At 48.5% G+C, this 27,430-nt stretch overlaps 1 protein-coding gene across 1 annotated transcript in view; it reads right to left on the reverse strand.

Moving 5' to 3' along the window:
* Positions 1-1,762: 1,762 nt before the first annotated feature.
* The window catches only part of LOC147416769 (protein LEO1 homolog), a 28,566-nt gene continuing 2,898 nt past the window's right edge, over positions 1,763-27,430 (reverse strand). Inside the window, exons 2-6 of the mRNA XM_086508067.1 lie at positions 3,289-3,468; positions 2,986-3,120; positions 2,780-2,857; positions 2,405-2,644; positions 1,763-2,316 (exon numbers count right to left, since the gene is read on the reverse strand). Coding sequence (XP_086364193.1) covers positions 2,176-2,316; positions 2,405-2,644; positions 2,780-2,857; positions 2,986-3,120; positions 3,289-3,468 — 774 coding nt within the window. The 3' untranslated portion in view covers positions 1,763-2,175. The remainder of the gene's footprint in view (positions 2,317-2,404; positions 2,645-2,779; positions 2,858-2,985; positions 3,121-3,288; positions 3,469-27,430) is intronic.

A 27,430-nucleotide genomic window follows, 5' to 3' on the forward strand; every position in this document is an offset into this window, starting at 1 on the left:
TTGCGTTTAGACAAGTGCGGCGGCAGCTTTCCCTGTTTCCCTTGCCTCCACTCTACCTATTCACAAAAGGCGGCAACAATGACGGAACCAAATTGAATTGTCAGTACAATAGCAAATAAAAAATGTTCCAATTTGAAAGAACATTGGATGGTGAGCGGGTTGCGCGCGCACACAACTTCAAGCACATTGTATGGAAGTTGCTTGAATTACATAGACCACCTCTCTGCTTGAGTTGCTGGTGTCTACGAGCTGCTTTCAAACTGGCAAGCCTAGATCGCTCAATCTGCTCTCTACAATGCAGAAAGAAAGCCTTCAATCAGCACTAACTGACCTTGTGCTCACCTGCACGAGGATTCAAAGCTTGTTGTGGGTTGTGATGCGACACCTATGGATCAACAAGGCACCCTGGATTGTTGTATGAGGAGCTAGAGCATCATAGATTTTTGCACGCACTCAAAGATACATCTTCGGCGCGCTCTCGCGTCTTCCCACAAACCCAAATTTTTCAAAAAACATGAGAGAGAGAGAGAGAGAGAGAGAGAGGCACAGCTCCTCCTTGCTTGAGGGATAAGTATAAAAGTTCTCGGCAATTTTACACCCAACATTGTTTACGACGACTCAGAATTGGCAACCTACACATTAATTGCATCTCCCACAACTACCAAAAGAAGATTTATCTACTGCGGTATTCTGAACTTAAATTGCTTTGGGGTTCAAATGTGCCAAGCAAATTTTTCGTCGCACTGTGTCAACAAGTTCATATAGGTTTTCTGTATTTTATTTGGCACAATCAAGAACGCAACTACATTGCGACATGAGAAGTACCTGAATCATGATCCCGATTACCTTACTTGTATGAAGGTTTTAGCTCACTACATCCCACGAAGTAGGCCATTTTAGGTCAGAGTCCATTGAAACAAGCCATAAAGGATTCGGATCACATGAAACAAGCCGCTTGGATCTGGATGTTAGGCGGTTCAAGTCCAATCCTCTACCCTCTGCATCATACAAGGGTCACCACAACTACACCCGTAGATGGCCACACAATTAAGGCTAAGTATTTCTGGGCTTTGCATCTTTTTTGCGTAACTACAACATACAAGTGATTTTCTCTTTATCTACGGCAAACACAATCAACCCAAAGCAACCATTTGCAATAAGTGCCTATTCATAATCTTCTGCATTCACTGCACATGCCACACAAAACCAAAAAATCAGAAAGCTCTAAATATTATTTCCAAACCTCCATCGTCTTGGATCTGAAAAAAAAAAATCCCATCCTCATCTACCATCAAAATATTCCATCAGTGCTCTCAACAAGCTCATTGTAGCACAACTTTCATGCATTCTTTGTAGAATATCATGCAAATTCAAATTTGTTTCAAGTTCTCACCAGAGCAAACAACATGCACATGGTGACAATGGTAGTGATTTATGCAATTACATGCTTCCTATCATAGTTGCAACCATACTTGTAAAATTGTTTCATAGGCGTATGACAAAATGATATCATACTTGGCCAAAATTTGCAAGAAAAACTGGCATTAATAATGATTAAAATTCATAGTAGTTTGGAGACTAAAGTATGATGTGAAAAGTTTTATATTTCCATAATACTGTGAATGCTTACCATGTTCAATCGTTTCTGTTTTTAAAATAAAATTAGAATCACGCATGTTTCAACTTCAAAGGTTCACACATACTTCAATCATACCATACCCGTATCTTTTGCCGTATGGGAAACATATGGAAAAAACTATGCTAATACAAACATGTGCTTTGATGCTCACTTTGATTGACAAACTCTTCTTCCATCAAGTTAGACCATTCTCTTACACACTGAGAGGTGAACCTCACTTAGTGTGATGTACAAGAACATCAATGTCAGATAGCAAAAAGCGGGGATATAGCCCACAATTGTGTTAAGCAATTCGGACCTGCCTGGCTCTCCGGCATATGGTATTAAGGTTTCTTGGGAAGTTTCACCAGGAGCTTTTTGTATAGATGCCATGTTGGATGGAGATATGATGGCCAATTGGATTAGTAGTTGCAGATTGCGTAAATGCTGTCGCACACCTTCCCTGGCTTGAGAATTTTGCTTGTATAGACAACAAAGAAGACGACGAACTTCTGTCCCAGAAAATGGCAGCATCTGGGTTGGTTGATAATATCATGTCAATCTTCGTCACTTTCACTAACAACTACCCGCCTGCGCTGAACCGGCTTCCTAGGTGGTGATGGTTCATTTTCCGAATCATCTTCCCTGCTTTTCCTCTTCTTAGGCATTTCCTCATCTGCGTCCTCCCATCCTCCTTCCTGCACCCATTCACCAAAGTCTTAGGCACGACCAATCACAATCAACCCGCTCAAAAGAGCTGACCTATGTCAATCCACAAGTTCCTACCTTCTCCTGCTCCCCCTCCGAGTGCTCTGCTTCATCTCCTTGCTCCTCTTCCTCGTCAACCTCAGCCACATCTGCATCTCCATCTTCCTCCTCCCTCGGATTTTCTTCCTCATCGTCGCTCTCATACTCAGAATGTTCACTCTCCTCCGCATATCGTTCTTCGACATCTCGTCTTTGAGGTGGTGAGGGATGCCTGCTCTTTATACGCTTGCCTATTGCCTCTCTTGCCGTTGCAGAAGACTGCTTGTTCACAAAAAAGAAGCTTCTGAAAAATTGCTTGTTTACAGAAACGTAGAATGAGCAGAACGACCAAGGCTTTTATGTGAAGGCGTCCATAAGAAGGAAAAAAATTCTGCACTGGCATAAAATAGTTACCCTTTTTGCATTCATTATTCGCCTCTCTGCTCTAGACTCTTCCTCCATCTGTCTCTGATACTCATCTACCTCCTCATCCTGTTTAGACAAGTACAAAGGTATAACTAAGCCTCTCAATTTATAAAAAACAAAGAGATGTTAGGCTCAAGATTAATAAGTATATAACAAGTTCACACACTAAAAGAAAATGCAAGATGAGATTAAACCTCCATCAATGCCCCTTCAAGGAAACCAGGGGACAGCTGCTGTTCTGCTCTCTCCCTGGTTGGATTGTATTTGCGATTGATTTTTTCTTGTTTCCTCTGCAAATCTTCCTTATTTCTTATCCTCTTTTGGTGTAGCTGTAAGCATCAAGCACACAAGAAAGCAAAAGTGATGGCTTGTAAATCATTGTCTTCATTTCAAGTCTCAGACAAAACATTAGCAGTGAGTCATTTAACGTTCTTGATTCACGCTAGATGCTAAACATAGAACTGCATAATCTGAAAGTGACTCGAAAAAAAGGGAACCTTCTCAGCTTCCTCCTTTTCCCTTTCTGGATCCTTGTTTGTGATGACATTTTTCACTTTGTAAATTTTTCTGTTTCTTGAATCCACTAGAGCTGTCAACAGCCGATGTGACTTAGAGGAGAGTGAGGATGGCATGAACTTCATCTTCTGCAGCAATCTTCCTTGAGATTGTAAAACTCCCTGTGGCACTCATAGCTCTCTCTCTCTCTCTCTCTCTCTCTCTCTCTCTCTCTCTCTCTCTCTCTCTCTCTCTCTCTCTCCACACTGGGTGAAGTCTTCCTTATGGGAGACTTCAATGCTCGTACACGCAGTGAGCAGTGTGAGACATATGACCATGAGGACCCAGAGACACTACACACTCTAGATGAGGAGGCTACTATGAGAGACACAGCAGACAGAGCTCCAGTCACAGCTTACGGACGACATCTACTTCGACTTGGCTCCCAGCACCGTCTCGTTATCTATAACGGGATGGTCCAGTGGCCCACCTCAGGGGGCCTGACTTGTATACCACATGGAGTTGCAGAAGGAGGGGGGAGTACAGTCGACTATATTCTGGGACCCAGGGAGGCTACACACCTTATCACATCCTTCACCATTCCACCCATACCCATCGGAGCCGACCACACATACCTCTCTTTCTCCATCACCGGAGATACCGTCCCGTTATCTATAACGGGATGGTCCAGTGGCCCACCTCAGGGGGCCTGACTTGTATACCACATGGAGTTGCAGAAGGAGGGGGGAGTACAGTCGACTATATTCTGGGACCCAGGGAGGCTACACACCTTATCACATCCTTCACCATTCCACCCATACCCATCGGAGCCGACCACACATACCTCTCTTTCTCCATCACCGGAGATACCATCACACACAGCTCCACTACACACACTCCACACACCACCATCCATTTCACACATGAGCTAGCCTCTATTTACTCGGCCAAGGTCGAACATGGCCTATGTCTCCTCCACCCATCCACACCACTCTCAGTTCTCACATCACATATCTCTTCCGTTCTCCACACTTCAGCTATTAGCTCTTTTCCACACACCACTCACACAGGACGCACTCCCCCCCCCGGGGCTATGCCTCAGAACCGCTGGTATGATGATGAGTGCAGAGAGCTATACCGACGCCTCCATGCACGGCGAGCCTTAGGAGAGATCACAGAGAGAGAGGCCAGACGGCATATGAAGACGCTGACACGCCAAAAGCGGCGAGCATTCGAAGAGGCACAGGAGCTTGAGCTATACCGCCTATTCATGAGCATGGATAGCGCGACGGCATGGCGCACCCTGCACGAGCCACGTCCGACTACAGCTATTGAGGACCCACAGATATGGCATGATTATGCAGAGCGACTTTATGAAGTGCCAGGGCAGCCTCCTATTCCACAACCACACGAGCCTCGCCCCACGTGCTCCTCCTTCTTTACAGCAGAGATGGTAGAGAGGGCCATACGCCGCATGCAGCACAGACGATCAGCTGACCATACTGGATTACAGAGTGAGCACATCATTTATGCGGCCTCCACTATAGCCCCGTTGATTGCACATGTCTTCAACCGGGCTATAGGGGAGGGCTTCCTAGAGGAGTGGACACAGCACACCATAGTGCCTATCCACAAATCTGGCGACACCCTGGACCCAGGGAACTACAGGACTATCATGATTGGCCACACGATGGCCAAGCTATATGGAGCAGTACTTGAGGCACAGCTCAGCTGCTACGCAGAGATCGAGGGTTTACGAGCTCCAGGCCAGGCAGGTTTCAGACGAGCTTTCTCCACCATTGACCACATCTTCGTTCTGCGCTGCCTCATTGATGGGGCAAAGGCGCGGAAGAAGAGGCTTTACTGCTGCTTTGTGGACTTCCGCAAGGCCTTTGACACAGTCCCACGCGAGAGACTCTTCCAGCGCCTTCACAGCATTGGGATACCGACAGAGATGATTTGGGCCATATATGCTCTCTATGAGAGGGTGACGGGTCGGGTTCGTTGCCCAGGCGGTTTTTCAGAGACCATTGCTAGCACCATTGGTGTTAAGCAAGGATGCCCACTCTCCCCGACACTCTTTGGGCTATACATCGACGAGATCTCCGACTACATACTGCGAGCAGGGGGAGAGGGGAGCGACTTGGCAGGTACTCCGGTCCACATCATGTTATATGCTGATGATATTGTGTTGATTTCAGAGTCACCCGAGGGCTTGCAACGCCATCTTGAGGCCTTGGACGAATTCAGCACACACAGAGGGTTGACTGTGAACCTTGGCAAAACCAAGGTTATGATCTTTCACACATCCAGTGCAGTGAGGAGCGCCGCCACCTTCACAGCAGCAGGAGGACAGGTTGATGTAGTCACCTCCTATGTCTACCTTGGCATCACATTCACCAGCCTACCAGGACCCTTCACTATGAGGCAGGCTGCTGTTGACAGGCTCACCCGAGGATATGCAGCTCTGGCCATGCTAGAGCGGAGGTGCCACCAGGCACACTTGCAGGAGCCTTGCACGAAGGGGTGGCTTTTCGACACCTTAGTCACCCCGGCCTTGATGTACTCGGCGGCAGTATGGGCACCAGGATTGACAGCTGACCAGTGGACACAAATTGAGAGACCACAGGTATATATGATCTCACGCTTGCTCCGCAGCAAGAAGACAGTGCCACATGACATTATTAGAGCCGAGCTCGCCACACCACCTATGGTTGTAGAGGCACTATTCAAGACAGTTTGCTTCATCCAGAGGATGAGAGAGCTACCTCCTGACAGACTTACCCGTAGAGCATTTGAGGCAGCTATACAGCTATCAGAGAGTGGGCATGAGAGAGCATGGTACTCACAGGTCAGAGCATGGTTTGAGGGACACGGTCTTGACATGGAGAGCCTACCACCATTCGAGTACGACCCCCACTCACCATATGTTCACCTCTCTCGCAGTGAGAGGAACTTGGTATTGAGACAGGATCTGTGGCAGCTATACACTAGGAGAGTCTGGGAGGCACCTAGCTTGGGGACGAGGATGTCAGATTACAGAGACCAGTTTCTCACCATATTGTCTGGGGGGTTCATACAGAGACCACGCTACATGGACACATATATGCCACATAGCTCACGGGTGGCAATTGGTCAGCTGAGAGTGGCTTCACACAGGTTAGAGATTGAGATCGGTAGACATACTGGTGTTCCCAGGGAGGAGCGAATCTGCAGAGCCTGCACAGAGGAGGTGGAGAGTGAGGAGCACTTTGTATGTAGATGCAGAGCATACACTGAGATCAGAGGCAGGTATGAGGCCCTATTTAGAGGACAGCCCACTCTCCGAGAGATCATGGAATCTCGAGATCAGAGACAGCTCGGACGTTTCTTACTAGAGATACAGAGCCACCGGGACACACTACTACAGCCACACACAGCTACACAGACAGAGGGGAGACAGTCGCAGCTCACAGACTTCTTTCAGAGGATTTCCGCCCCCCCCTCACCAGACACTCAGAGGGGAGTGACACTCCCACAGGCGGAGGTGAACCGAGCTAGACGACGACCACGAGTCACAGGCTACAGGGGCGCGAGCTCCCACCACCGACAGATCGAGGAGATCTGAGCCCGGGAGCGCCGTGCCACTGAGGAGCGAGTGGCTCAGATGAGGGCTGACCCGACAGCTTTCATCCGGGTAGCCTTGGCACCAGACCCACCCATGTACCACATCTTACATCCCCCCATTAGTACAGGATGGAGCTAGATAGCTTGATGCACTCTCATGATTGTACTACCTTGAGCATACAGACATGCATATACCCCTAGAGATAGAGCTCCATCCCTCCTTAGATACTCCACTACCTACATTCAGTTCAGTTTTGTATCAATTTTGTTTCATTTGTCTTTCCGATAGACGGATGACATACACACAATGTACATTTGATTTGTCTCACAGGCCGATTTCGGCCTGACATAGACGTTAAAAATCTTTCTTTCTTTCTTTCTTTCTCTCTCTCTCCACAGCCCCTCGCGTAACCACCACCCCACCCCACCCCTCCCCTCCCCCCCCCGCAGGTACAGCAGCAGCAGTGGTCACAATTTGGCAGCAAAATCAGATTTTCTGTTTTTCGGACAGTTGCAGAATTTTCAGAAAATTTACAGGAAATTACAGAATTCAGAAACTACAGAAATTGATGATTGTCAAAAATTGCAGAATTGGCAGAAAATTGCAGAAATTGCATAAAGCGGATTTTTTCTCGTTTTGACCGTATTTTGCAGAAATTGCAAGAAATGCACGCCATGTATGCTTAGTGTGGAACATGTACGCATAATGTGGAAGCACTTGTGCGTGTAGGTCAATTTTCTCTCGTTTTTGGCACCGATCAAACATGAGGAAGAAAAATGATAAGGCCGACCCCTTAGAAGATGCAGTTCAAAAGTGCAACGAAGAAATGGTCGAAACCATTAACAAGATTAACCACCACCAAAGAATACGCATCTGTCGAAAATATTCTCATCCCGACAAGGAGGAAACCCAGCAAGAGCTCGCTGTTGCTGTCCGTACCCCCCCCCCCCCTCTTCTCTCGCCATCGCTGCCCCCTGCCCTCGTGTAGCCCTCCCACCCTCACCTCCTCCTGCACGCAGTCCTCAGCCCGCCCCCTGCGTGTTGCACCTGCTCGCTACTCCTCCCGCTGCCCCCATTGCTCCACCACCCGCTGCCCCGTCGCCCGGCTGCCCACCCATCCCCCTCCGCTGCCCAGCCCGCCTGCTTGCCCACTGCCTCGTCCGCCTACATTCGCCTGTAGTCCATCACCCTTTCTCTCTTGCTTGTCGGGTCTCGCCGGCACCCTCGACGTGCTCGGTCCAGCAAGATGTCGACGCTCCTCCGCTTCTTTTTCACAGCAGCAGACACAGACGAAGGCTCAAGCTCCACCACAGAGGGACTCCAATGAAGCCCCCTCGCCCGACCCCACTGAGCCCACCATTCGACTTGCTCTCTCACCGACAGAGTAAGCGAGCCTAGCCGCAGAGGTGGACCGCCTACAAGCGACTTCCGTCATCTGCAAGATTCTCGGCACTAGACCCAGCAGAGGAGAGCCAGAGCTGCGTGATCTTCTCCAAGCCCGCCTTCTCGCAGAGGTGGGCAAGATCTTGGACATTCAGTTCCTCAGACGTGGTTACTATCAGATAGAGTTTGAGACCTCCGAGATGGCGTCCAAGGTCATCGCAATGAGCCCCTTGACCATCCGAGCAGTTCGAGCCCACTTTCGACAGTGGAGACATGGTTTTGACCCAGCTTCAGATGTTCTGGTAGAGGAGGCAAACCTTCCCATCTCCGTCCGCTTCCCTGGTTTGAGAAGGGAGTACCTATCACTTTTGTCCAGGATAGGCTCAGCGATTGAAACTGTCCTGGAGACACCTCGCACGGCACAGTAGCTGCCAAGGCGGCCGGCATTCCCTCAGTACGTGTTTTGGTCAGGGACACCCACACTCTCCCGAAGGTCATCCTACTTCCTAGGGTGAGTGGGGGTTGGTTCCAACAGAGCGTGGAGTATTCGGGCCTCCCAAATCAGTGTTTCATATATCGAGAGATGGGCCATCTTGCGAAGGCCTGTCCACAGAGGAGACCCTAACCTACACCACAGGCCCAGCCCCAGCCCTCAAGGGCTGGCCAGTAGGAGCAGGCAGAGCCACAAGGTACGCATGCAGCGCCACCCTCTGAGCCTGGGGCTCAAGCAGAGGAGGGATGGCAGCAGGTTCGTGGTTTACGTCGGCAAGGGCCACCGCGCCAACCTGGCACTCAGAGTGGTCCTCAGGCTCTTGCCCAACAGCAGTGGATTCCCACGGGGAACCGATTCAACCCTCTTCAGCATGACGAGGTCCCTACTCCAGCCTCACCTTCGACAACCCCCCCTCCTCCCCTCGAGTTCCCCCCCTCTTCCGCCCCTCCCCCTCCTCCTTTTCCCTCTGACTCTCCATCTCACCCTTCTACCGTTGTCGATCCCCCTCGCCCCCTTTCTCCCCCACCCCCCCCCCCCCCGACTCCCTCGCCTCTCCGGTTCCGCAGTCGTCTCAAGGGGCAGGGCCTTCCTCGGCTGCTAGGAGATCTCTTGGTAGCGCCTTTTCCACGAGTCGATTAGCGAGAGAGGGACAACCTTTCTTGCGACCCCCTCTTCTTGTGCAGACATCTCCCTTTGCAGCAGTTCCTCGTGGTCTGACGAGCTTCGATATTCGTCACCGTTGGGATTTCTTTGCCTACGACTTTACATGTTTTCTCGGCAACACCTTACCAGACCTTGAGGCAGCCTGCTTCAGAGTTCATGTGCTGATCCTTGCAGCTAGGGGGATAGAGGCCTTGGACTCAGCGGTTGGCTTCTCGTTCCCCTATTCGGCAGCGACCACGCTCAGAGTTGGAGTAGCTGCAGACACAGGCCCTAGAGTTCTCTCATCACATGGGAGACCTAGGGGTTACAGACTTACTTCAGACTCTTTGGCCTTTGGCCAAGTTTGTTGTGACGCCTCCAGATGCAACATGATGTAGACACATTGTGGTTCACTTTTTTGCTAACAAGCAGTACCCGCCAGCTATGTACACATACATGAGGACTCCTGGACAGAGGAGGTTGCTTTACGCATGGCTTGGTCTACTTTGGCTTGGGCTAGGCATTCTTTGCAGTCACACCTATCTCCAGGACGTCAGATGCGGATTACTCCCCATCCAAGCCAGCCTAGCACGGTTAGCTATTGTGGCAGCATCAGTTCTCTCTCGCTCCCCATGAGAATCGTCTCATGGAACGTACAGGGATTAGGTGGGCCCTAGTTTCAGTGTCAGAGGGGCCGATTGCGTCAGGAGTTTCAACGATGCCTTGTGGGAGGAGAGATTGACCTTCTTATGCTACAGAGCATCATCTGTGTAAGAGCCGCATTAGACGTTGTGGTCAGCTTTTGCGTGGACGATATGAGACTTTTTGGTCAGCTGCATTTGGACCTGGAGGAACTTAAGGCGAGGTATGTATTACTATTGCGGATTCTTTGCAGCAGGCCATTGTGGGCAGAGGGATTATTTGTGCCACGCAAGGCTCAGTGGATCACTATGCAGGTTTAGGGTTGTCTCGTGGGCTTCCTGAACATCTATGCGCCCAATGTGGCAAGTGCACGTGCAGAGTTTTGGTCTCAGATTGTCGAGTCTCTGCCGCAAGCAGAGCAATGGAGCATAGGGGGTGTTCAACATGTTGGAGGAACCCTCTGACAGGATTGGTGGTAGCCATACTACTATGCATGGAGTTGAGCTGGCAACTTGGAAGAGGTTTTGTATGACTGCAAGTTTCAGATGTGTGGCAGCATTCGAGCTTTGTGAGGCCCCCAGACAGCTTTCCTTCTCTCGTTCGGACCGCAGAGTGGGAGGCGTGAATCTATCTCCGATAGATCGCTTCTACACTAGTGACAACTTCTGTGACTTGGGTGGGACAGTTGGCATTTTGGCAAGGACTTCCTTTTTGAACCATGCTGATAGGCAGAGGAGGGGGAGCACGATGCTTCGCATCCCAGACACGGTCTTGCTGGACTCAGCGCTTAGAGAGCGAGTGGAGGCTCTTTGGACAGAGAGCTTAGACATGCAGGATTCTCCTGTTGACAGAGTAGCCTCAGTACTTGCTCAGCTTAGTCTACTTTTTCTTCAAGAGTCTTCGACTCGCCTGGCTGCAGTGAGAGGAGGAGCAGCGTCTTCGACGGGGCGTTGCTTCCTTGCAGAGGATGCAGGAGCAGCATCCAGACAGTCCTTGGTTGGAGGAGCAGTTACAGCAGGCTCGCCAGGAGCTCGTCAGCACAGAGGAGAGGCGCCATGAGTTTGCTTTCCATCAACAGGCATCTCAGTGGACCCACGTGGGTGACAGAGTGACAGGCGCTTTCTTTGAGGCAGTGGGACCTCGGCATACGCATGCCAAGGTCAATCAGTTGAGGAGGCCCGACGGGTCAGTTGCTTCAGAGCCAGAGGACATGCATGCAGTTGCTACTGATTTTTACTGTGATTTACTGTCTACAGAGCCCCAATCAGAGCGTCAGGATGCATGGGCAGAGCAGGTGTGGACACACATGCCTTGTCTTGTGACCGAGGAGATGCGTCAGAGGCTTGAGCTGCCTCTTCAGCTAGAGGAGCTACACACGGCTCTTAGCGCACTCCCCCGTAGTAGCTATCCAGGTGAGGATGGCTTGACTCCGAGCTTTTTCTTAGAGTATTGGGACTTGCTTGGCTCAGATCTATGTAGTGCTTTTCAGTACATCCTGCACACAGGAGAGATGCCTGACAGCATGAGTGAGGGCTTGATTTACCTCATTCCCAAGGAGGGTGGCTCCCTGTTACTATGCCCCCTTCCTCTTTTTGTTTTATGCTGAGGCGATGAGCAGGTTTTTGGTTTCACAGCAAGTCAGTTTACGTGGCTTAGCGCTCCCTATTCGGGGAGATGAGCTACTGGACATTGAGTTTGCAGACGACTCAGCCTTGTACATGGATGGCCAGGAGGCCAACCTACACAGGTGTGAGCAGGCTCTTGAGACTTTCTGTTGTGCATCTGGCGCACTGATCAACTAGAGAAAGATAGTGGCTTTCTCGGTTGGTAGTGCTTCTACGCCCGATTGGATGCCAGATGAGGGGTTCAGGTGGATTCCCCCAGGGACCGCAGTTCAGTACTTGGGCTGTCAGGTTGGTTTGGACTTGTCTCCCGAGCAGCAGACTACTCCCCTCCTCCTGTCTATCAGGAGGAAGTTGTTACATTGGAGCTCCGCACGACTTTCTCTGGCAGGCAAAGTTGTAGTGGCCAACCAGGTGTTGTTGGCGACTATATGGTACATCACTTCTTGTTGGATCTTCTCGAGTTCTAGTATCAGCCAAGTAGAGAGGCTGATCAGGAACTTCCTTTGGTCAAGGCGTGACACTCAGATAGCCCAGGCCAAAGTGGCATGGCAGGTCATCACTCTTCCTTGTTCTCAAGGAGGGTTGGGGATAATAGACCCTGCACTGCACAGCACAGCACAGCAGAGCCCTTCTTGGCAAGTTCATCGTCAGAGGACTTCTTCCAAGTGAGGAGCCATGGAAGGAGTTCTTGCTTCAGCGGCTTAGTGCTAGGGTGCCTCAAGGCTGGAGGCCCCTGGCAACCCTCAACTCGATGGATTTTCACAGAGATGCGCAGAGTTGGCTAGAGCAGGAGACCGGCTTCGCTATGAGTCTGCTCCGGTCTTGGGAGCAACTACGGCGAGGCCTGGAGCAGTGTCAGCCTACTTGCACGGAGGAGCGCCTGAGACAGCCCCTTGTTTGGAACCCCATGGCTAGCACTCAGAGAAGCCACTTGGTTGGTAGTCGTCCTCGTGTTTCCTGGGGTCCCATGGCAGAGGGTCCAGCACGCTCTTTAGGTGACTGGTTACAGTTTTCAAGCTTGTCAGAGGAGCTTCAGGGCATTCAGCTACAAGGCATGAGAGGGGTGTAGAGAATATGCCAGGACATCTCAGAGGCAGTACCAACTGAGTGGCTCACACCTCTCGAGTCAACAGCGCCCAGATGGATGGGAGCCTTCACGCGACTGGAGGTTCTCATCTCAGTTCGGGCTTGCTCAAAGACTATACCCTCCCTGTTTTTGGAGCTACAAGGTGAGGGACGTTTACACAGTTGCAATAGAGGCTCCATAGGTGGCAGAGTGCTGTTTTTCAGAGGATCCGAGTGGTGGACATCTGTGGGAGGATTTGTGTCATAGATCCCGACCCAGCAGCTCTTGAGACTGGCCACTGGAGACTCTTGGTTTGGGAGAGTTGTCCATTGGCACGAGTACAGTGGGATCCTGGAGAGTGGATTTGGAGGGACCCTTTCTCCTTAGCAAACCATCCAGGTGACCCTCTCTTTCAGTACACTGTTCGACTGGGACGTCACATACTGGCAGCGCAGAGAGAGGCTCGTCCTACTGCAGCACCTCATTGGCAGGAGGAGGGTCTCAAAGCTGAGTTCTTGGCAGCTTTTTGGGAGAGGTTGTGGGACTCCAGAAAGCCGAGGCAAGTCACTTTGTTCCAGTGACCGGTTGCACACCGAGCTACATCAATTGGGAGTTGGCTTGTACATAGTGGTCTCTCGGCCGCATGTGCAGCTTGTGACCATCCTGTGGAGAGTCGGTGTCACTGTCTTTGGGACTGTCCTTTGGCACAGCAAGTGTGGCTTCGTGTTCTTCGACTGATGCCAACTCTTTCCACAACTCGGCAATACACATAGGGAGCAGCAGCTTGGTCTACTCGCACTTCAGTTTGAGCTATCCTCCACCAGCAGGATTATAGTGATGCAGGGGGGTCGATCTACTCTCCAGCCTGCTACAGAGCTTACTCCACATGAGTGGTGCAGTAAAGAGAGGAGTGTTGGGAGCTCAGTAACGGCCCGACACTCTGGTTCATCTGGCGGGCCCGCTGCTTCCGCATCTTCGAGCCTCGTCCTGTACCATCAGCAGAGACTGTTCGGGATCTTTGGCTAGAGTTGGTCCATACTCCCAGAGGACAGTTCGAGAGACTCCAGAGCAGCTCTGACCGCATGCGGGAGCGCAGAGAGGCGTTCCTTCGACTCTGGCGTCCTGGGCCTTTCTTCACCATGGTCAAGGGTGTGCTCAGATGGCACTACCGTCCACCTGTGTGGCTCTCCCTCCTCCCATCTCTTGATTTAGCCTCATTGTACATATGTTGTTTTTTCATTAGGAGAGTCTCCCCATCATGATTGTTGTAGCCCTCTCTTGCAAAGGTGGTTGTAGCCCCATCGGCAGTTTTCATTAACTAATAGAAGGATCTTTTTCTCGGAAAAAAAAAGATCAACCGCCACCTATTAAAGACAATCAAAATGCTCGAGGATTGCGTTTCGGCCCAAGAAAGCAAGATCACGGCAATGGGAGATCGGATGACGACCCAAGACGAAGAGATTGCGTCACTCAAGAAGGAGAAGGCCGCATCAGCTCCATGGAAGCGAAGGACTTTTGGAAGAAGAGACCAACTCTTAAGAAGACGGGCATCTTTCTCGGGGATGACCTTATCCTCTAACAGGTCGCCCATATGCAGGAAGTAATGCCAGAGGTTAGAGCGGCAAGGGAAAAAGGTAAGATTGCTTTCTATCGAGATGGAAGAGTGGTGATATTGGAGCCACGCTCCACATGACGATGTGGGCCTATGGGACCACACTCAAAGTTGCTACCTAGAATTGTAATGGATCTATGCGTCTTGATGTGGAAGTAATGCCAGAGGTTAGAGCGGCAAGGGAAAAAGGTAAGATTGCTTTCTACTGAGATGGAAGAGTGGTGATATTGGAGCCACGCTCCACATGACGGTGTGAGGCCTATGGGACAACACTCAAAGTTGCTACCTAGAATTGTAATGGATCTATGCGTCTTGATGTGGGTGCTTTTGAGGAGAGTTTTACCGGGAGAGACGTCATCTTCTACTCTGAGACACATCAGCCCCTGGGCAGTCTATGCCTCATATTAGTGGATACAGATGGGAGACAGTTTGTAGACAAGAGACACGATCAGAGCACAGAGGGTGGGGCTTGAGAGGAGTAACAGTGTTATTCAAGGAGGAGTTGCAGCCATTGATACATATAGCTCGTAGGGATGAACAAGCTAGGTACATGTGGGTGAGATTGAGAGCAGAGATTGACAGATATCTTTACATTGCCATTTGCTACTTTCCCCCGAGTACGTGAGTATATGCACCACCCAAAGGACAGTCCCCCTTCTCTATTTTGGATGATGACAGATGGGAATTCTCTAGAGATGGTGACATTATCATTCTAGAGGACTTCAATGCTAGGACTGCCCATCATCAGACGGTATTTTATGATATTTCAGGGGAGAGGCTGAGAGAGTTGGATGTTGCAGAGACGGGCCTATCCAGGATATCACAAGATGGGGAACATATTGAGTATGGACGGCACTTGATAGACATGGGGACTGCACGTGGATTGGCCATCTTGAATGGCCTACAGAGATTTCCCGTTGCGAGAGGCTTCACACGCTTTCCACACAGACATGGAGCCAGCGCGGTAGATTATGTCATGGCACAACCGAGCCTCATCTCTAGCATCCAGGATCTCTATAGTTTGGCCCAGACCTGTGGGGGTGGCAGTGGATCATGCTATTGTGTCGCTGACCATCTCTTTCCAGTTCACTGTAGCACACATTCCACGAGTAGCAGACCCTATTCGCTACACCTTCACGCGGGAGATGGATTCTGTATACATAGACGGGATTTACAGACGCCTATCCATTGAGGAGCCAGGACGACCTCTGGAGGAGCTTACTACTATACTGACACAGACATTACATGATGCAGCAGCAGAGGCATACCCACACACAAAGCCTGAGCAGAGACATCGTTCTGGGAGCATGCCTCAGGACAGCTAGTATGACGAGGAATGCCGTCAGACTAGAGCTAGCCTTCACAGGAAAGTGCTTTTGGGAACATCACACACAGACAGTCATAGACTGACTTCCGACGCCTAGTGCGGCAGAAGAAGAGGGCATTTTTGGCTCGACTAGAGCAGGAGCTATACCAGCTATTCTTGAGTCAGGATTCGCGTGAGGTGTTAACCCTCACGGCACACGGACATCCGATGATCTATAAACGTTGTATTATTTAGAGTCACGTACCGGGCTTGTCGGACCAATAGGAAAAGGGTAAGAGTGATCGCCGATGAGAGGCGCACTCTAACTGGGACATTCAAGGGATTAGTTGGCTAAGCATGGGCGCCCAAGTGTGAATGGGGTGAGCTCATATAAAAGCCAACTAAACCTAATTTTTACTCATTCTCTCATTTGTGCAATAGAAGAGTGCTCTTGCTCCATCTCCATCTCCATCTTCTTCTTCTTCACCTCCTTGTGTGAGTGTGTGTGTGTGTGAGAGAGAGAGAGAGGGAGAGTGTGTGTGCGATCGAGCATTACGAAGGCACGACGGCGACGAAGCGGTTGAGCGCGGCACGACTGCAGCTTCTTCTTCATCGCGGCGAGGAATCCACCACGAAGGCAAGCGTAGAGCGGTGAGTGACACACCCTTTGCTCTCTTGAGCTTGCTAGTTTAGGCTTGTTGTGTGCTTGGAGCCATTTGTGGCTCGCACACGGTGTATTGGCAAGTCCCTTGCTTCGACAGTGCGGCAAGGAGCGCACATTTTTGGCGCCGCTGCCGGGGAAATGCCTTACACTAAGCTCGGTTAAGCACTTTACGCTTTCTTGTGGTGCAATTTCTATCATAGGAAAGGCAGGGAATGAGTGTGTGTAGTTGTGTGGAGATTTCTGTTTTTTGCATTTTCTGGTTTGCACTGCACAGTTAGCATTTCTTGCGTTTTTTGCATTTTCTGCATTTTCTGGTTTGCACTGCACAGTTCTGTCAAGTTTCAATTTCTGCATTTTCTGTGTTTTCTGTGTTTTCTGATAGTGCACAGTTAGACGCACAGTTAGTTAATAAAGTAGACTAGTAATTAGACGAGACAGAAAGTAGGTAGGTGAAGTCAACGCGCACCAAAACGCGTACCAAAAAAAAAAAAATCCGAAAAATAAAAACGTGAGTGAGAGGGAGGATAAATTTTCGAAAATAAAAAACGTGAGTTATAAAAACGGACGGGTTGGTTTGTATAAAAGTAAGATCGAGATCGGGATCATTTCCCCAAGCCCAAGCCCATGCCTCAGTCCTCAGTCTTATGATATATACTAGACTCACTCTTATATATATACCCTACCTCCTCAAAAGGGAATGAGAGCATGTGGGACAAGTCCTCCACTCTCCTCCCTTCTCTTTCCACTTGCACCCTTAGACTTGCTATTTGGAGCCTAGTTCCCTAGCTAGGAAAAGACTGTTTCGGGCTTTTCTGGAGCAAAATAGAACCAAACGGTGGGCTGTAAAGCACAGCGCGTCCCTCCTAGCGATACGCTCGTTTCGAGCTATCACACGGCCCATTCCACGACAAGCTCTAAAAAATCTAGCAAAAAAACAAACAAAAAAACACGCAAAAAACTAGTCACAAGGCCTCCTAGAGCAGCTTTTTGATACCTTAGGGTATCAAAAGCACATGCACTTACGCTCTGGGCGGGTGCTAGAACACGAGCATATTGAGGGTGCCTCTGTTCATACGGACATCCATTACCCATCCACGATAGGCTCTAGACCCTCAGCGGGGACACAAGGTAGCACCACCCAAGACCCTAAAATAGCCGCTAGTGATTCCTCCTCCGACTCAGAAATCATGGAAGCATACCCTACCCAAAACATTGAGAGAGAAGGCCATGCACCTCCCGAAGCTCCACAGCCTAGTACTAGTATGTTTAGCCGTTTCATGGAAACATTAGGTAGAGCTACTCGCTCGGAACCTGATGCAAATGAAGCACACGAAGGGGGTAGGGAAGTGGACTCTCCTTTCACATCGCACGTAGACCCCACACCCCCAAAGAGTGTCCATGTGGATATCCTGCCAACTTCTTACCAAGAAGACCCTGTTGAGCTGCCTCCTTCAGAAGTTCCCTCTAGAGTACCGTTGGTGACAAGTAAAACCACGGGGAGCAACATTGCTTCTACCTCACAAGAAACCGTTAACACGTCGACTCTAGAAGGATTGTTCATTAACGATCATTGGACATACGACCTCCACACTGAGGTGTTGACGGATCTACACTCTGGCCACGCCTACCATGTAGGATGGATAGAGATTGTACAATCCACCTCTAGTGCCACGAGCATCGAAGATCAACAGAAAATGATCTGTAATGTTATCCATGGCATTATTCAATCGGAAAGGCAAAACCGAGGGGTAAATATACTCTCAACTGGCCCCATGAGATTTCTGGATACGAGCAAGGCTCAACAGCCTACTCTATCACAAATGGAGACTTCTCTAATGAGTCCCATGGACCCATCTTACGTCATTTCACCTGGGTCCTCTATGCAATCAGAGCCTCCGAGCGACAACTTTAGCTTCCCTAACTTGGCTCAACCCTCTACTAAGGAAAACACAATGCTCACTCCAGGGATAAGCCTGACAGAGAATGTACCGATGACATCTACGGTTAGCGCAGTGCCACTACCTAGTGTCGTAGTACCTAATATGGGGCCTCGACCGTATGTGCCTCTAGCCCCTTATGCACACATGGCCCCCACACCTCCAATTGTACCACTTGTTTATGCTCCTCGAGTGCCGCTCCCTAGCCCTTATCCGAGTGGACCTATGCCCGGTTATGTTCCATATCCTGCATCATCCACACATATGCCAAGACCGGTACCCGTCCCTCTCCCACATATGATTCCAAGAGTACCTCCACCGGCCCTGCCTCCTCACATAGGTGACTTGGCAGCGTTTGCTCAAACCATAGGTCGATCTATCGCGGAAAATATGCGTCATGCATCTGATAGAGAGCCTAGAAGTAAGGCAGTACAAATTGCCAAACTCACACAAAAATTCAATGGGGACGAAGATGCTAGAAAACACATTGAAGTGTTTGAACAAGTATGTGATTCCTTAGGGGAACGCAACGAACTACATAAGTGCAATGCCTTAAGCTTGACATTAAGTGGGAAGGCTGGAGATTGGTATAGAACCCTAAGGGTGGACGAGAAAACAATCTACCCTACCCTTCGAAGGTTTTGGGGTGTAGCATCTCAGCTACAGAAGGCCGAACGTAAGGAAGGAGAGTCAGTAAGGGACTTCATTAGTCGTCTAAAGCACTTAAACTCTCGCTGCCCTGTAAATGAGCGCTTCAACAATAACCAACTGCTTGATCGATTCATTCGAGGGTTGAGGAATGAAGGAATCTATAATGGACTAGTGATTAGAGGTATCACAACCTGGGAAGATGTCACTGCCAATGCAATCCAATTAGAGGACAACTTGATGATAGCAGGCATGAGGGTGTCTACTGACACGAGATCCACTAGCTCACAAGCCATTGAGTATGAACCCATGACTGCAAAGCCCATTGCCAATGAGCCAAAGGTATTTGAGACATTCTTGACAGACCTCACCAAGGCAATCCAAGAGTCTCTTAAGGATAATCGACCCCCTCAAAATAGTCACATGTATCCAAGAAGGGAGCAACAATGGTGTTCCATTTGCTTAGGTCCACATAGCACTAGTGAGTGCCCTACGTTTAGAGTAAAATTTAATGGAACTTGCAACGCATGTGGTAGGTATGGTCACCAAGCTAAGGATTGTTTAATGATCAAACGTATGATGGCAAATAGACCACCTGTAGCCTGGACGGATGCACCTCGAGCCCTGTATTGATGCCTGCTCCACCTGTTGAGCAACTACCGCAACACATGGTCCCTAGATCTCAAAATGTTGTACAAGCTACACCGCTACCACCTCCTGTGCTAGGACCGCAGCCCCCGCATCCAAGAGTCGCCCCTATGAACCAAGTGGGTTGCGAGCCATCTAATGCTCGCACTAGTATTGCCTACGGACTTGATACATTGGAAGAGTGTCCTATATACTACATGGAAGATTGTTGGGGGCAAGTCAAGCCGGTTTATCAAGCTGCTGCTCTCGCATCCAGAGGTCAAAATATCAACACCCAGGCTAGGAGGCCACCTCTTCAATGCTACGTGTGTGGTGGACCACATCGGGCAGCAGAGTGCCCTATTAGGCTGCAAAAGAATGCTGCACAGATGCAAATGAATCAAGGGAGCACGTCTGCAATGCCAATACTCACATGTAATCGTTGTGGCATAGATCACTTGATTGCCCAATGCCCCTATAACCCAAATGCGCCTAAAATCACACCCCTAAATTTGGTCGAAATTGCTAGTGTGACATCGCCAATACCACCCGTCGCACCCGCTTATGCGATTACACGGTCCATGCTTCAAGGGCCAGGCCATATCCTCGAAGAGAGAGATACCGCGTCAGTTATCCAAGCAAAGAAAAAGAAGACACGAAGGAAGAGGTCGCAGAATACGGGAAATTCAAAGCCAAGTTCCAAAACAAACATAGGAACAGGAGATGACCCCGTGTATATGAATGACCTCGAGGATGATTCAGATTCAATCGAGACAATGGAGACTAGAACCAATACCACAAAGGGAAAGACCGACAAAGAAAACCGTAACATGGAACCAAATGAAAACCGAATAAGAGAAAACCATAAAGAGCCTCTGAAAACACCACAAGTGTATCCAAATCCAATCCAAGACCCCCAAGATAAACCGCAGGGGCAAAAAGGGAAGAATCGTAAAAAGAAGATTGGGACGTACCCAAACCCAGTAGACGAGATTGAGCAGGTGAAACATCTAAGAGGTTTAGTGGAGGAGACTCAAAGGAAACTAGAACCAGAACCCATGCATGTCAAAATTCATGACACAGTGTTTCCCACGCAAGTTCATCCACCCCACATGAACCATAGACCGTTAGCCATATCTAGTATCATCCAAGAAGGGAGTGAGGACGGGACATCAGAAAGTGAGCATACACCCTTCTTGTTGGAAAGGATGTTTAACGAAGGAATACCTGATCCCATTGAGGAATATGAGATTCCATCCTCACCAGTTCCTAGTCAAGGACCTACACCCTGCAAAACGCCAATGAATGTTGCCAAACTAGTGGACTTCATGTCTTCTGAGGTCCGAACCACGATCATAGCAAAGCTGTATGGAGATCCTGAGTTATTCCTTGCACTTCGAGCATTCCTTAACGGAGAGCTACGAACGGGATTACCGCAGTTTGCGCAACCAAATAGGCCTGACTCGATTATGATTGATGAGGAGAATCATGTGCAATCACTTGACTTAGATGGACACGAGTCCGTGATCGAGGTACCCATTAACGAATTAGGGCAGTATTTTGAAGGCGACGAGTCTAATGCGACCCTACCCATCACTACCAAGGGATTAACTATAAAGGGAATTCTTGATGGTGGTGCAAGAGTTAGCATCGTTACAAAAGATTGTTGGGAATCCATGGGAAAACCCCGCCTCAGTGTTACTAACATTGTGGTAAAGATGGCAAATGGTACCATAGCCAAACCTATGGGGATGCTCAAGGATCTTAAGATCAAAGTTCTAGGACACAAGGTACGACATACGTTCATTGTAATGGATTTCTCTAAACACCTTATGTCATATGAAATGATTTTAGGACGACCATTCATGAGGGAAGCACAAATGGTTCATGATTGGTCTAAAAATCATGTCTATTTGCAATTCCAAGACTCTGTCCTTAGAGTGGATTTGGTGACTGGTAAGGTACACCCCTTAGGGAGTAAAACCATTATTGATCATCGCTTTGACACCACAGTTCACTCGGCCCCACTACAATATTGTTACACTTGTAAGAAAGATACAGACATTGGCCAAGATTCTCCTTATATGGATATCCTACCTAGGATGACTTAGTCGGACAATGTGGATTGGGTCCACCTAGCAGCAACCATAGACACTTGGGGAAATAGGGGGACGACCTGGGTAACACCTGAGGGGGATGAAATGCCTGTACCCTTAAATATGCTACAAGCAATGCATATCGCTTCCGACAAGACTCATCCTAATGTCACGAAGAAAACATACAAGTGGGTCCCTAAAGCTTCTTTAGTGACCATAGCTAGTGCTAAAAAACAGAAGCCTTGTAAGAAACGTACCACTCGCGCCAAGAAAAGGAAGAAAATGTTGCGATGGATACCTAAACGACTATTGGGAGCCCAAGGCTACTATCAAGGAAATGATCAAATCTGGGTGCCAAAACGTAGATTGTGCTCTTACCTATCACCTGACCCAAGTGAGCCCAATCCCGTAGCTCCAAAACGAATCAATGATCGTGGAAAGGGAAAGATCACAGAATGCTACATACCTAGTCCAGAGCTAGTTTGGGTACCAAAGAAAGAACGATTTGTTCCACCTAGCTCAGGAAGGGGGGAGTCCCATGAAGCTTCTAGCTCCTCATGTAATACATCCATAGAGGTAAAAGCTTCTACACAGCCTCCATCTATAGTAGTGGACCTCCATGAAGCTACAAAAGAATCCACACCTCCCAGTGTTCAAGAATCACCCGATGAACCACTTCAAGTTCGATCCTGGGAGAGTATCTTACCACCCTTGCAGCTTGACGAGGCACCTAGGGTAATAGAAAACTACTGGCAAAAATCCTCACCTATTACCAACTGGAACAATTGGTTTCAAAGGGTGACAAGCTCATTTCAAACAGTATGATCTACCCAAGGAAGGGGGGAGTGTTTGCTGACAGTCATCATTCATTTGTTCCCCTCTCAACCTTTTTCCCTGACCTCTCAATCACCAATCTTAGGGAATGTACATATAAAGCTTTATACTCACAAAAAACAAAAAAATAAAGAGCAAGAGCAATTAGCAAACGAGTATGCACATTAAAAGTCAAAACATTGACCAGACCTACACATTTACATCCGGTATACTGAAAGAGAAACCTATGTCCATGAAACACCTTTGATCCTCATCACTTGAGTGATGGAGGGTAGGTAAGATTAGTACGATAGGAGTGTTTCTGTTTTAGAGTTGAGAGATTAGCGAAGTTCTCTTTTCCCACTAATGTGCCTCTTGGAGGTATTCCTTTTGTTTCCTAATGTGTACAGAAGCGTGTTGCTATTGATAGGATTTGGACCTTCATGGAACCTTTCTCTCGTTCACACTTCAAATCAAGCGCGACCATCAACACAAACAGGTGTTTTATATCCATTAGCATTGCCCTTATCTTTTTGCATCCATGTTTGTCTGCTTTGATTGTGATTGGTAGCATAATATTCAACGCATTTGCTTAGTATCAAACATTTAATTCAATGTAATCTTTTGTCATAATCAGTTGTCTAGGTTTAAAACTCAGCAGTCCGACTAAGCTAGTTTGACCAAGCTAGGTATTAGAAATCTTCTCTTAATACCATGGGGAATGCCTTCCTAATAAGCAATGGTTACTTAGGTTCTTAATCCGATTTAGGCAGCATTGTATGAAATGTACTAGGGCTTTCTAGTGGGCTTAACCCTATTGACCTTTAGATTAAGTATTATAAAGGGAGTTTACTAATGTGATGAGCCTGGGGAGGGTAACAGTGTTATATGACCCCCCAAAGTTACAAAATTAAAATGCTGAAAATGAACAAACAAAAAATCAAAGTACCACAATGTAAAATTTTAAGCTGGAAGAGAAATCTCAGTTTGATTTGGTACTTCACTCACATGTATTGCCTATGGTACTAGAGCCCTAGAGGTTCCCAGTGTGGGCGCTTTTCCTTGAAAAGCAAAAAACCCAAGGCATACAAAATAAGCACACACATCAAATTGAATCACTGTGAAAAGACTTTGGGGGGTCAAAGAAAAAGTAATCAATCAGGCGATGATTTCATGAGAAATTCCTTTCATGGTAGCTTAACTACAAGGTCTTCTAGATAAAGCCTCTAGTCAGCCCTCGAACATGACTACTTGGCTCTCGCGATTAAACAACTTAATTGACCACAGAAAATTAAGAAGCTTATCCATGGTATTAATATTCGATCTCTAGTGCCTTTCGACCGTCAAATTAGCGACCCCAGACTTGTTTAATTTTTTACCTTTACATCTGTTTATGCATTTGATTACATAGCAATTTAATGTTCATTGCTAACAAATTGTTTGAAATTCTTTTACTAATCAATTTGTCTACCTAAAACTGCATATGCTTTTTAAGAGAATGCCATTACTGTGCCAATGTTGTTTGATTTTGCAGTGACTGAAGAAGGCTAAGGACATTCATCTCAAATGCTCTTCCACCTCGACGAACCAGCTTCAACTCAATAGCTTCCGAGGACGGAATCTACATCAGGAAGGGGGGCATGTTAACCCTCACGGCACACGGACATCCTATGATCTATAAACGTTGTATTATTTAGAGTCAGGTACCGGGCTTGTCGGACCAATAGGAAAAGGGTAAGAGTGATCGCCGATGAGAGGCGCACTCTAATTGGGACATTCAAGGGATTAGTTGGCTAAGCATGGGCGCCCAAGTGTGAATGGGGTGAGCTCATATAAAAGCCAACTAAACCTAATTTTTACTCACACTCTCATTTGTGCAATAGAAGAGTGCTCTTGCTCCATCTCCATCTCCATCTTCTTCTTCTTCACCTCCTTGTGTGTGTGTGTGTGTGTGTGAGAGAGAGAGAGAGGGAGAGTGTGTGTGCGATCGAGCATTACGAAGGCACGACGGCGGTGAAGCGGTTGAGCGCGGCACGACTGCAGCTTCTTCTTCATCGCGGCGAGGAATCCACCACGAAGGCGAGCGTAGAGTGGTGAGTGACACACCCTTTGCTCTCTTGAGCTTGCTAGTTTAGGCTTGTTGTGTGCTTGGAGCCATTTGTGGCTCGCACACGGTGTATTGCCAAGTCCCTCGCTTCGACAGTGCGGCAAGGAGCGCACATGAGGCATGGAGGCTCTTTCATGAGCAGTCCCCCCCCCCCCCCCCCCCCCCCGCCGCCATTACCTCTACAGAGACCTGGGGTCAGTACACATCATCTTTGTACATAGTTTCTGGACAGCAGCCCCTTCTCGACACCCCCCCCCCCCCCATCCATGCCCACACACGTGTGCTTTTTTCACCGCTGAGATGGTGAAGAAGGCCATTGACAGGATGAGGACTAGGAGAGCATATGATCATGATGGCTTAGTGGCTAAGCATTTCATGCATGCCAGAGATCTACTAGCAGAGCTTCTAGTAGTTATGTTTAATCGTGCCATGTGTGAGGGCTTGCCTGATACTTAGAGCCTATCTACGATTGTACCTATCTTCAAGTCAAGAGACCCTATGGAGCCTGGAAATTATCAACTATCATGGTTGGGCACACATTGGCATGATTGTACGCATCCATTCTTGAGCAGCAGCTGAGTAGATGGGCAGAGAGGGAGGGAATGCGTGTTGTTGGGCAAGCACGGTTCAAGAGAGGTTTTTCTACTCTTGACCATATCTTGACGCTCAAGGCCATCATCGCGGAGGGCAGATCCCATGGGAGACGGATCTATTGTACCTTTGTGGACTTTAGCATAGCATTTGACATAGTACCCAGAGCTAGATTGATGCGCAGATTACAGGAGATGGGAGTACCCACAGAGCTCATTTGGGGGATTATGGCACTGTACAGATCAGTAGTAGGGCATGTACGCACCTCAGAGGGTCTATCTACACCGGTTCACTCCACTATTGGGGTGAAGTAGGGATGCCCGCTCTCTCCTACTCTATTTGGTATGTATGTGGATGAGGTTTCTGACTACATTGAGAGAGATGGTGGTAGAGGTGCACCGCTGGCAAGGACATGGATTCCGTTATTGTTATATGCTGATGATATTGTGTTGATCTCCGACTCTCCGGAGGGGATGCAACGCCACTTGGATGCTTTGCATAGGTTTGCCCATGAGATTGGCTTGTCTGTCAACCTTGGTAAAACCAAGGTCATGGTATTTAACACCACCCCGCAGTGGATCAGGAGGTCAACGCCCGCATTCACATATGGCCAGGAGACAGTGGAATATACAGATGCTTACACTTACCTTGGGAGTGGTATTTAGTGGACCAGCATTTTCTTTGAGGAGAGCGGAAGAGACTGATGGATGGGGGGACATGGAGAAGCCTCTCGTCTCCATGATTTCGCGGCTCATTAGAGCCAAGGCTTCAGTACCACGTGCCATTATCCGAGCAAAGCTAGCTGCCCCCCCACTAGTAGTTGAGGCGCTCACCAGATCTATTTCCTTCATACACCGCTTGTGGGAACTTCCCAGAGACAGATACGCCCACCTCGCACTGGAGTCCTCTCAACAGTTAGCCAAGCAGGGAGACACAGCATGTTGGTATGGGGAGATGACGTCATGGTTCCAGGCACATGGGTTCAATATAGACAGATTGCCCCCCTTCCAGTACTCACTCTATGCATCCTCTCTAACTCTTACACAGTCCGAGACCACCAGGATCATCCGCCAGGACCTGACTCGGCTAAGACACCAAGAGGACATGGGTACAGCCAACACAGGAGCTTGGGCACGAAGATGGCTTTCTACAGAGAGCATCTTCTCCAACTTACGACGGACGGTTTTGTGACAAAAGCCATTCTTGAGGTAAAACCGTAAATCGAGCCTTTATGTCTTGAGCAATTGCCAATGAGTCCTATGTTTTACTTTTAAGTTTTAACTCTTTTTGTCACAAATGCTTCTTGTGTAGGTTGGTGCGGAGCATGTCGTGCAAGTGAATACCGACAATGCTTCAAATTGCAAGGCAATGAGTAAGAGGCTAGAGAAGGAATTTCCATCCATAGTATGGACTCCATGTGCCTCTCATTGCCTTGACCTTCTCTTTGAAGACATAGGAGAGCTAGGTTGGGTGAAAGATATCCTCAACCAAGCACTCTCCATCATCAATTTCATCAATGGCAAAGTGAGGGTGCTTGCCATTTACCGCACCTACTCCGACCTTGAGTTGAAGAAGCCATCGGCCACTCGCTTTGCCGCCACGTGGCTACTTCTAGAGCGGCTCTATGATGTGCAAAACAAAATACAAAAGACCATGGTCTCCGATGAGTTTAAGGAGTGGATGAATGGAGAGTCCGCCGCTTCACAACAAGATGCAAAAGCCATCCAACTGCTTTGCTTGCGGGAGGAGTTTTGGCACGAAATTAAGGGTCTTGTCATTGTGATCTTGCCCTTGTACAAGGCTCTCCGCATGACCGACATGGAAGGGGCAACTATTGGGCTTCTATGGCACTGTATGGAGGAAGCTTACAAGGAGATTGAGAAGTCTACAATCCTAGATGGGGCTCCCGATGGAACACGGTATAACTACATATTTATTATTACATAATACATTCTCTATATATCTAGATTCTACATGCTTGTTTCTCTACTTAGTACATTTCCTCTCTCTTCTTGTAGTGATTACCTCGAGGACTCTCCCAAGAGAGACAACATTCTCCTCCTGATCAAAAAGCGGTGGGATTGGATGAAGAGACCTATCCATGACTTTGCGGCTCTCTTGCATCCAGCTTACAAGAAGCCGGAACTCTTTGCAAATCAAGAGCTTATTGAGGAGCGCAACAATTACCTCTTTAAGGCGCTAAAAGAAGAGAACATTGGAGCATTTCTCCAAGAGGTAATCAACTATAGTGACCAACGAGGCACCGCATTTACTTCCAACTTGTG

This window comes from Adiantum capillus-veneris, unplaced genomic scaffold, assembly GCF_014529385.1.
Source record: "Adiantum capillus-veneris isolate H3 unplaced genomic scaffold, ASM1452938v2 Hic_scaffold_473, whole genome shotgun sequence".
Taxonomy (NCBI): domain Eukaryota; kingdom Viridiplantae; phylum Streptophyta; class Polypodiopsida; order Polypodiales; family Pteridaceae; genus Adiantum; species Adiantum capillus-veneris.